The following is an 11,761-nucleotide window of genomic DNA, read 5'->3' as shown; positions in this document are numbered from 1 at the left end:
GGGCGACAGAGCGGCATGGGGACTACACACACACAGCTTTCCCATCCCAACAGGTTTCACTACAGTATCGCCACACACACACACACACACTTTACACCTCCCAGTTTTATAGAGTGAAACAAGCCTATATAATAATAATAATAATAATAATAATAATAATAATAATAATAATAACAAATAAATAAATTAATAAACAACATTAATTACAATATTATAAAAAATACTATATAACTATTAATAATAGTAATAATAATTAACTTTAGCATTAAAATAAATAAAATTAATTTTTATGAAAAGAAGAAACGAAATCCCAACGTAATACTATTATTCATGCCAACAAACACAATAATGAAAGAAATATATGAATAAAATGTTATATTTTCATTGCATTTTATTTAAAATAATAATAATAATAATAAGTATTGTTGTTGTTGTTGTGTTCTTAGTGGATGTGCTTTCACTTTTTAGGTCTGTCTATTTACAGCTGAAATGTCATTCTTTTTTCTCAACTAAATGCATGCGTGTGTACTGAATCTCTACCAGTTTCTTTTTCGATATGTGTGCGTGTGTTGTGTACTAAAGTCCAATCTACAGTTTCTTCCTCATGTAGTGTTCCTAATGTGAGTGTGTGTGTGTGTGCGTGTGTGTGTGTGTGGTAAAAGAGAGCTGGGTTGGCGGCCTTATTGGCCTCGTCATTTGAATGCAAATCTGCAGGGTTTGAAGTCTCGGCTGACGTCAGAAAGGCCCTGTTATACCTACACCAGCAGCACCTTGTCAACACTCTCATATCATGTTTGATTGAAGCACGTCACGGACTTACACCACATCACCGAGCTGGAGACCTTCTCTGGACTACCACCTTTCACCACATCTGACCACAGAACAGAAGCCTTCCAGGGCCTGCTCGGGTTGCTGTTGTTTTTTCGGGCTTATTTCGGGCAGTATCCAGCAGTATGGTGCATGGCTAGTATGTCGTCTTAAAGACGGTCTTTTGGGGTGATTTTCTCTTTCCTTTCTACGCATCATGTATGTTGGATACCTGTTGGATAAAGAGGGCAGCATGTATCACCAAGGACCTGTACGACGATCCGGCATCAACCTTCCGCCTCAGAACTTCGTGTCCACCCCGCAGTACTCTGATTTTAGCGGATACCACCATGTGTCCGGCGTTGACCCTCACGCGCAGGCCGCGGGGCCCTGGGCCGCTCCTTACGGAGCCCCGAGAGAGGACTGGGGGGCCTACAGCCTCGGGCCCCCGAACACCATCTCCGCGCCCATGAGCAACTCTTCTCCCGGACAGGTTTCTTACTGTTCGCCCGAGTATCCGTCCATGCACAACCCGGCCTCCGCCGTGCTCCCACCGCCGCAAGACAACATCTCGGTACCCCCTCTTTCCCCGGACAGAGAGCGACGCAACTCCTATCAGTGGATGAGCAAAACCGTACAGTCCTCCTCCACCGGTACGTTCACTCACTGCACACTGCTCTGCTGGGTCATGAAGGCTTATTTCATGATACTTAATATGGTGTAAATTAGTAATGCGTAGCGGTTCCGAATGGAAAGCTTGGGTTATCGATTTACTGTAAAAAAAAAAAAAACAAACAAAAATATATATATATATATATTATTAGTATTATATTAACGCATTCTTTACTTTTCGTTTCGCTCGATTTTAAATTCGACTCGAAAAGCCAATTTTGAAATAATCTTTATTCAAATGAATCGAATTTTATTTTAAAATACAACGAATTTAAGCAACAAGTGTGAACACTTTCCAGTGCAGTGTATGTATTCAGTTGTAGATTTAAAAGGTCAGGCTCCTACCTCTACACTCTTTAGACCTAATATTCAGCATTAGGGATTAAAATATCATTTCTAATCGATTTAAAACTCGGGCTTATCTTAACTGCTGTGAGGAGGTCATATAAATTCGGATCAAACTGAGGCCCTCATTTGTACACTCCATACGAGCCAACGTTGTTTAGAGAGGGGCTCACTGGGAGCTCCGCTGTATTACTGCAGTGAAGTTATTTCTGTGTTTTTCGGGTAACTGGAGCAAATGTAACTCGGTGGGGGCAAATGTGAGCAGAGGCAGGTGGAGGTGTTGGGAAGTGGCGCCAGGGCGGCTTGTTATGCTAATGCGCGCGCGTAAAGGAGATGGGAGCTCCTCGTTTTTTCCTGTTACATTGTCTCTCTCTCTTTCTCTCTCTCTTTTCGGGGTTATCTGTCATATTCAGGCGGCGACTCCTTTCAACACCTTTCTCCACTTTGATATGCAGCGGCGTGTCTTCCCCTCGCCCTCTTTTTTTCGAGGCAGGAGTGAGAGAATTCACAGCAAATAAATAAAAGGGCGCAGGTTAAAACAACACAGCAGCTGAACTAGAACAGGGGCTGTACTGCAATACAGTGCACACAGCGTTCAAAGCTGCATTTATTCATCAGAATGTAACCTGGACATTTTAAACATTTGTAAACTCGTGTGATTGAGAGAATGTCAGGCAGAGAGACTACATTAACTTTTACAGAGAAATCCCACTAAACTTACATTTGCACGTTTTATAGGATTGTCAATTACGTCTAACGTTTTACCGATCATTCAAATGAATTAGCGTAAATGACCACTTGTTTATTAGTCATATATGAATTGTGTAACAGCACTTCTGTGTTCAAACTCGTAATGGTTACTAATGTGTGGTTCAGAAGTGGAACAGGAGCAGCCTGCTCTCGAAGAAAGCCTCCTCGATGGGATTCTCCTTGTAAAAGCCTTTTAACTCTTGTATTGGCTCTTAACACTTGAATGGCGTTTAGCTAAGATCTCTGCAGCTCTTTGTTCTGCAGTTTGTAGAAAAAAGTGCCGTAAAAGAAGATCAGAGACGCAATTTACATGTCTTGATCCAGACAGATAAAAAATCCTCCTCAGGGCCACTGACTGGGTGCTCTCACCACACTGGTCTCACTCCTTCAGACCAGTTTAGGAACCAGATCGTTTTTATTTCCCCCAAGAGTTAAAGTGGTTCTAAATTTGCTTTCAGCTCGTGTGAACAGCATAAATAAACTGGGTCAAATTGTACAATTTTGCTGGGGTTGGATCTAATAATCGTATTCAGTCTTTAAATACGTTCATTGCTTATTTTATTATTTTCTTTAGGTCATTAATAGTTTCTTATTTGTTGCCCTCAAGCTAAGTCATCTTTTTATTTTTTTTATAGGTAAAACGAGAACAAAGGAGAAGTACAGAGTGGTCTACACAGACCACCAGAGGCTGGAGCTGGAGAAGGAATTTCACTTTAATCGTTACATCACCATCAGAAGAAAATCCGAGCTGGCGGTCAATCTCGGCCTTTCAGAGAGACAGGTAAGACTGCAGGCCCGAAGCCTCTGCTGGAGACACCGATCTTCACAGCATGGAGGCAACTTTGACAATTCTGTTGTTTAAAGATGGACAACCGTTGCATGTTTCTTCTGCAGTCAGTATTTATAAATCAGTACTACTGATGTTATTACTGCAGTCATTTCTGAACTGATTTATTCTATTAGTCGAGTGAGTGGAAGCCCCCCAGTATAGAGAGAAGCCCCTAACTGCAACGTTATGGACCTGTTCTGACATCCTTCTTTCCTCTTTCCTCTTTATTTCAGGTGAAGATCTGGTTCCAGAACCGCCGAGCCAAAGAGCGGAAGTTAATAAAGAAGAAAATGGGTCAGTCTGACGGCAGCGGCGGCTCAGTGCACAGTGACCCCGGCTCGGTCAGTCCGCTCCCCGTGCCCGGCTCTCTGAGCCCCTCAGAAATACACAACTCCCTCTACCCCCCACCCGGCATGAACACCTTACCGTCCATGAGGAACATACAGCAGGTTACTGTCACTCAGTGAACTCGAACTTGGTGAAGGTCCACCTTTAAAACGGAGCACTCCAACACGCTGAGAGGACACCAGAGCCGCACACAGCGGTCAGACTTTATTAATAATATTAAAAATAATAATAATAATAATAATAAAAAAAAAACAAAGTTAAAGCCCCGGATGAGGCGTCCTGAGGGTGTTGTGGATCACAGCAGAGAGGACTCTCGGGTTTTAACTGCGACGGAAATGCTGGAGGCTCTTCACATATTGTTTTAAATAGAATAGTTTTTAAAATTAAAGTAAAAAAAGAAACGTACAAAAAACACATTGTTCGTCTGGTCCAGAAGCTAAATATTCTAATGGTTTGTTTGTGTTTTTGATCTTTTAAGATATAAATATCTTTTTCTGTATGTGGTGAGTGTATGCGTTTTTGTAAATAAAATGACTCAGGCCTTACAATGTTTCTCCAAAGATATGATGATGCTTACCTTGAAAATGAAAATGCTTTTATGTGGAAAAAGTTCATTCTGCTTTGTTTTAGCAGCTCTATATAAGAAAAAGCACATTTTATACATGGATGATTTGGGGGGAAACGTGTGAATACAACGTCGTGTAAATAAAATTGTTGTTTTTTGGAAAATAAGATATCACGGGATCATGTCATTATGTCCACAAAACAAGTACATTCGTATTTATTTGTGCAAACGCAAAGAAAAGTCCTATTCGGATATTGCCAACAAACAAAACAAAAAATGCTAACTTGCTAAAAGGCATTCGCATATTTCCTACCAGCTAAAAACAACGAAAAGCTATTAGGAAAATCTATAAATCTAATTTATATATACGCTTAAAGAATCAAACGTCAGGTACCAAATGTGTCTTGACTGAATGGGTACGTTTGTGGTTATTGTGGAATTGACAAATTTCGTTTTTCAGTGAAATATTAATATTAATAGGACCGTCTGACAGAAACAGGCACGATTTTTACATGGACGCTACAACTCTGAAACCAAGTCATAATTTTAGCCAGCCTTTAAGACAATAGCCAGACGTGGCGTTCAGCTGAGAGGACTGATACAGTCATGTCGGGCCTCGGCCTACAATTAGCTGTCATATCCAGTAGCCTTCAAGTGCACTTACTATGGGCTGCTTTAGGTCATTTGTAGGAAGCCCTTAGACCATAAACTTTCACTGTTTACATATCCCTTTCTAAAAGTATATTACTGTAAGGCTACTGGGTTAAAAAAAAGCTCATCAGCTGTGATACAACTTTGACCTGGACAGAGTTGTCTCCCAGCTAAATTGTTGGATATATTGTTTTTCTTCGTTCCCTCTTTGCTGAAGGAATCGTTTCATAGACTTGTGGAATCGTTTCATAGACTTGTGGAATCGTTCCATAGACTTGTGGAATCGTTCCATAGACTCGTGGAATCGTTTCATAGACTTGTGGAATCGTTTCATAGACTCGTGGAATCGTTTCATAGACTCGTGGAATCGTTTCATAGACTTGTGGAATCGTTCCATAGACTCGTGGAATCGTTTCATAGACTTGTGGAATCGTTCCATAGACTCGTGGAATCGTTTCATAGACTTGTGGAATCGTTCCATAGACTCGTGGAATCGTTTCATAGACTTGTGGAATCGTTCCATAGACTCGTGGAATCGTTTCATAGACTTGTGGAATCGTTTCATAGACTTGTGGAATCGTTCCATAGACTCGTGGAATCGTTTCATAGACTTGTGGAATCGTTTCATAGACTCGTGGAATCGTTTCATAGACTCGTGGAATCGTTTAATAGACTCGTGGAATCGTTTCATAGACTCGTGGAAATGTCATTTTTTATTTTTTTTTTATTCTTCTTCCCTGGATTGTTTTATGAATTATTATTAGGCTATAATAGCAAATCAACTGCGATATAACCTTCAATTTAATTTCTTTCCTCATGTATGGCTGATTTGAAGGACTCGTATCATAATATCCTATTTATCATGTATTTATTATTCTGAAGGGATATGTAGCTATAGGGTAGTACTAGACTACAGTGGTGATTTCACTGGGACACAACATTAGCTACCTGTCTCAATAAGGCTCTATCTCCTCTCCTCTTTCTGAGATATTTCTTTAAGTAGAAATGCTCATTCCTTAAACGTCCTCCCTACACTTCGGGATTCTATGTTTTCCCCTCATTTTCCCATCTCTAAACACCTCAGCACGACATTGCTACCTGTGGCGTCGTCCTCTCTGCGTTAGCACGGAAAGCCTCGAGCTCGTTTTCCCGCCTCGATTTCTGCCTTCTCTGTGCACGCGCTCGCTCTGACGTCACTCACGCAGAGCCAGAAACGTCATGAGCGTCTTACTGCCCAACATGGCGGACTTTGATACCATTTATGAGTTAGAAGAGGAAGACGAGCGGATAGTGAGCGAAGAGCACCTCGCCAGATACTGCCCCGAACCTGTGGTCATGCGAGGGGCTGGGCACATTACCGTGTAAGCGTCCCAGCGCTGTAGCGCTTTCGCTACATGCCGCTTTCTCCTTTCTGCCGAGGTAGCCTCCATGCTAGCGCTGTGTGTGTGTGTGTGTGTGTGTGTGTGTGTGTGTGTGTGTGTTTTCGCTCGCTGGTGGGATCAGAATACATGTAGGCCAAACCTCTCACAGCGCTGGCTTTGCTTGTTTACAGGCAGTGGTTTTGGACAGGCAGGAAGGCTTGTGCCTGTACGCTGCGTTGAGAGAGGAGCCGTGTTATCGGGTGTAATGTCTGGGGTCTGTGTCGTCCCGTCCTGTTTAGGCTCGTTCGGACGTTCATCCAGTATGAAGTTTGCTCGCAGTGGAGCTACAGAGACACTAGCCAGAAGTATCACGTGCATAAAAATGCTATTCAGCTCTACAAGCGGTCTTTAAACCCGTTTCTCTGACATGTAGAAAAAAGAGTCATGGCAGGTTTGGGTTAAGCAAAATAAGCCCGATGATCCTGACTTCATTTCAAAACATCATATCTGTATTATCAGTATTTTATATCCTTACAGTCTGTGGAGACCCATTTTTTCCAGTCATGGTTACAGTAGGAGCCAAATGTACCATCAGTTTGTTCACTAGGCCACCTCACGTGTTCACTCTCCCCTTCCCTTAGCTTTATCTGTTATTGTATTGTAATATGGACTGTGGCCTTTACCCTCATTTAGCCCATTATGCCCCCCAATCATATTCATAATGTATGAAATAATATTGTTACAATTCTGGTCTTTGGTGGATTTATTATGCAATTGGGGTTCATGGATTCTTTAAACACTCCTCTGCCCGGTCATGTGAAATGTTGTTGGGTCCTGTTGCAGTTCTGTGTGGTTAAGATTTAGGTTAAGGTTGGCATCATACAGGAACCCACTAAAATAAATAAAAGGATTCAATTAAATATAAAAAGTGAAATGAGTGAAGAACCTTTCCTAGCAGGTCACTGCTGTCACACTGTGATGCCATATAGTTGCATTGTTCCTTCAGAAAAGTAGATGATCAGTACAGTTGTTTTTCAGTATCAACTCTAGCTAAAGCTGGGAAAGCTATTATTTAAATTCAGCTTTATTTATTTTTAGCTTTGCTGTGTTTCATATTTAATGCTGCAACAAAAATGGAAGGCTTCTAGTAAAGGGGTTTAGGGGTTTTGTCTGTTTTTATTAATTGAACACTATATAGAAGCTTTCGTTTCATAAGTTACAGTTTCCTCCCTTTAAAACTTATATAAGAGAACCCGATTGACCATGTTATTTTTGTATTTATAGGTTTGGACTCAGCAACAAATTTGACACGGAATTCCCCTCTGTTCTTACAGGAAAGGTAATAAAAACTACATGATGATTCCTTTTTGTTTTGTTTCATGAACTGTAAAGATTTAACTTGCAGAAGTGTTTTTGATCATCTGCAGAAGTCTTTTCGAGACCAAGAGCGGTGCATTTCAGTTAGTGCAGCATAGTGCATCTAATGTGGGCTGAATGTCCTGAAGTAAGTGCGCGTCAATGAGTAAGCCGTGTAAGGCCTTGCTGGCAGGACCCTGGTGCTGGGAGGACACCGCTCCAGGTGACACAATAATGAAATAAAGACTTTGCCATGCACAAGAAAGGAAAGCTTCCTGGGTCGGACGCAGAAACACAAAAAGGCTTGCAGGGGGAAGAGCAGGCTGAGGGAAGTGCGGGGCAATAAAATGTATCTCCAGTATTGTGACCCAGGGTGACATGTGATGGATGAGGTCAGGATTATGATGACAGAAGGGTGCAGATCAGGCCTGCTGGGCTTTACTCCGAGCTCTTTCACTGTTTGCAAAGAGACCTTTGCATCCTGTCATAAAAGATTACGACCCTGGTTTTATGGTGTACATACCCAGAGAGGAATGAGCAACCATTCATGTTGTTTGGATGGCATAGCCACAGGCCACAGGCTTATCTTTCTTTTTTGTCCTATCTTTACCCTGAAAGTCCTGGAGCTTGGTTGGCAAGTTAGAAGCGTGCAATTAAGAGATCTCGTCTGATTAGTAGGGAGCATCTGCAAAGATTGGCCTTGGACAGGATTCCTTTTTCTTTCAGTTTGTGGATGTCTGTTAGTAGTTTTTCTCCCTAAATGCTAGTGGATTTACTCTTTTTAATAACTTTGTGTCCAGTCAGTGCAAAGCTAAAGGAATATAACTCCTTTTAACTCTTTTCTGGCAGACGTTGGCCACTCTCATATGTGCTACCTTTTTGCTTTCCTACAGGTTGCTCCAGAGGAGTTTAAGACCAGTATCAGCCGGGTGAACGCTTGCCTGAAGAAGAACCTGCCTATCAATGTGAAATGGTTGCTCTGTGGCTGCCTGTGCTGTTGCTGTACTGTGGGCTGCAGTCTATGGCCTGTCATATGCCTCAACAAGCGGGTGAGACCTTCTGTAAATCAACCTTGTCTGTTGTTTACTAGCCTTAAACACACCATTAATATGGCCTCCAATAACAGGGTGTCTAATTAGTGATGGTGTGAAATTGATTCATTAAATCAGCTTGTTTGAAAGATAATTTGTGGAAAGTTTGAGATTCCATGCCAGGTTATTGGCTGTAACGTGCAACTTACGAGCTGCCTAAATAAGGGCTTCAGTCTGTAAATGTCTCTGAAGCTTTAATGCCGGGTGTTTTATTGGCATTAGCTAAGCACCTGTTTGAAGGTTTTGATAGGGTGATTATTGGCACCTTTAAACTCATTGTGTGTTTCTCTTTTCTGACAGACACGAAGATCCATTCAGAAGTTGTTAGAATGGGAAAACAACCGACTATATCACAAGGTGAGCCTAACAGATCATCAGTCACACTTAAGACTGATGAAGAAAATGGGCAGTCATTTTCAAAGCTGTAGTAAAGGAAGAGTTTAGGTTTCACTGTGTGCTAAGTAATGGTTGTAAACATAGCTGCTAAACTGTGAAGACATGTTTCCCCTACAGTCCTTTTTTGGGATGATTTGCTGATAAAGTGCTGAAGTTGACCAGACTGTGCAGAGGTCAGCAGTAAAAAAAAAAAAAAAAAAAAATCTCAGACAGTAGCTGCACAGACTTTGCAACCAGCACTCAAAGGAATCTGCTTAAAGCACTCGCTACAGTTTGACCCCAGTGAACCCCTGTGTAAAGCCTGTCTGCATGTCTGAAGTGTTTGTGCGTGTGAGGAACCTCTGGCACGCTTAATAATGCCCAGTTTTTGTTTTCACCAGCTGGGACTGCACTGGAAACTCAGCAAAAGAAAATGTGAGAGTAATAACATGATGGAATATGTGAGTTCTTTGTACTACGTCTTTATCAGCCATAATGATGAATTTTAACCCATTATTCTTCTCACATAAAACAAACTAATCACTAAATAAAAGAAACAAGGGAGAATCTTGCAGAGATTATTAGAAACATGTTCTGTGTGCTTCCTAATGTTAACCTCCTTTTTCCTCCTCTTCTCCCGCAGGTGATTCTTATAGAATTCTTACCCAAATACCCTATATTCAGACCTGACTGAGAGGACTGTTGGGGGGATGCAGGTGAATGGCTTCTCATTCCTCTCCTTAGTGCCTTGTATATATGTTGGATTGAGGGTCTTCACAGGTGTCTCAGTGAGTCCCTTCTGCTCCCAGTACCTTGTACAGTAGAATTCGCAACACTGTCACTTTGCTTTAGAGCAGATTTTGCACATTTCCTGATGTAGTAGAAAAGCTCCTGTGAAACGCACTCGGATGTTTTTGTTACATAAAAAAAAAAAAAAAAACCAAAAACATAAAAAAAGAAACAATGATACTGTTTAAAAGTGCATTTACCCCAAAGAGCCACCTGTCCTCCCACCTTCCACATGGTGATATTGTTGGTAAAAACAAGGCACCTTAGAGTGTGCATTTGCCTTATGTTAAAAAGTAAACTTTATTTTTATTTTTTTTTTTTTTGAAAAATCCGAGGTTTTTGGAGGTGCACGTGCGGGGTACAGAAATGCATAGAACGTTTTGTAGTTTTACCTTTTTGCAGCTAATGGAAAGGGTAGGATGTTTAAAGTAGCTGAAATATTTGCCAGCATGGATTTTCTTTTTTTGTTGTTTTTTTTTTTGTTTGTTTTATTTTTGTTTTTATTTGCTCCCTCCCTGAACTTAAGTGGCGCTTGTCCTCTATACAGGGGAAGGTTACAAAATCTGACTGGTAAATATCAGTTTTGGACAAGATGTACAGTGTGGTATGCCATGTTTACATAATGTAATTTAGCCGGTGGTTAGTTTACGCCAATATATTATTGTAACATAGTTTGTTTATAAACTACGTCTCTGTAACTTTCCAGTTTATATGGACCCGTTTACCTAGTAAGCCATAAAAACGTATGTACTACATGCCAGTCAAATTAGGGCTGAAAATTGCACTTGAGCACATGTGGACATCAGGCTTTCGGTTGATTGTCCCTGAGGTTGGTTGGTTTGTTTTTTCTTTTTTGTTTGTACTGTTGTGTGCACTAAAGGAATAAATTGGTGTGTTAAAGATTATTTGCCAATTCCGATTTGTCAAGAACATTGTCATTTGTTTCTATGTGAAATTCATCAATTGTATTTCTATTGGAAACATTATTTCGAACCCTGTCCCACCTCCTTTCCTTTTGCTTTGTAACTTTTTACAATGTAGCTTTATTGTCAGATTACTGTTTTTAGCTGAGGTCGACTTCACATGTTTGTCTTCTGCCTGTGCGTCCTGGTCTCCCCTTTTGGTGCACATAGTTTTTGTTTTTTTCCCCCTCCCCTAACTTGTAGTCAGCCTGCTGCATTAGAGTGCCTCTGGAACTGTGGATAATGTTTGGAGAGAGCTGTGCTTGAGAATGTGTATACTTTGCCTAATCATATGGGAAGAGGAAAATCTTCTCTTGTTATTGGTCCTACTACAGAGTACCTGTAAATGTTTGTCTTTACCTAATTCTATGGAAAGCATAAATAAATTCTTGATTATTGATTTCATTTTCTATAGTTGTCCTCTTTGCAAAGTGTGGTTTTACTTAGTCACTGTCTGCACATGAATTTCTTGATCGAATTGAAATTCAACTCTAATGCAAAATCTAGGTTACTGAAATTTGTAGATTTGGTTAAATACAAAGTTTTATCACTTACTTATTGTTGTACACTGATCTACTTGGATTTCTGAGGTCAGATTAACTAACTGAGGTGATCAGAAATGATCTGAATCTGTTAAATATTTTTGTTAATGTAGTGACCCATAGATTTGAATCAACCATTCATTTCCAGTGTAAGGGTCATTAGAGCTGGGTGAGTATGTTAGATGTGTTAGGAGAAAGCTCCACTCAGCATATAAAAATAGCAACTCTTATTTAACTGCATTGCAGCGTGGCCGCCTATAATGCCTTATGCTACTTTTCCGTCCATTATGTGAAAGGGAATTGGATTTCTAATGGAAA

The 11,761-nt window shown here is 40.7% G+C and overlaps 2 protein-coding genes across 2 annotated transcripts; both read left to right on the top strand.

The window, feature by feature from the left end:
• Positions 1 to 1,024: 1,024 nt before the first annotated feature.
• Positions 1,025 to 3,870, top strand: cdx4 (caudal type homeobox 4). Its single transcript, XM_072663272.1, has 3 exons — positions 1,025 to 1,460; positions 3,210 to 3,355; positions 3,637 to 3,870. Exons 1-3 carry the CDS (start codon positions 1,025 to 1,027, stop codon positions 3,868 to 3,870), a joined length of 816 nt encoding a protein of 271 aa, XP_072519373.1.
• A 2,315-nt stretch (positions 3,871 to 6,185) lies between these two features.
• On the top strand, positions 6,186 to 11,301 carry chic1 (cysteine-rich hydrophobic domain 1). Its single transcript, XM_072663273.1, has 6 exons — positions 6,186 to 6,328; positions 7,613 to 7,667; positions 8,578 to 8,733; positions 9,076 to 9,132; positions 9,552 to 9,611; positions 9,794 to 11,301. Exons 1-6 carry the CDS (start codon positions 6,186 to 6,188, stop codon positions 9,842 to 9,844), a joined length of 522 nt encoding a protein of 173 aa, XP_072519374.1. The 3' UTR covers positions 9,845 to 11,301.
• Positions 11,302 to 11,761: the final 460 nt, after the last annotated feature.

Source organism: Salminus brasiliensis, chromosome 19, assembly GCF_030463535.1.
Source record: "Salminus brasiliensis chromosome 19, fSalBra1.hap2, whole genome shotgun sequence".
NCBI lineage: Eukaryota > Metazoa > Chordata > Actinopteri > Characiformes > Bryconidae > Salminus > Salminus brasiliensis.
The sequence above is the reverse complement of the archived record's forward strand: the minus strand, read 5'-3'. Positions and strand labels throughout refer to the sequence as shown.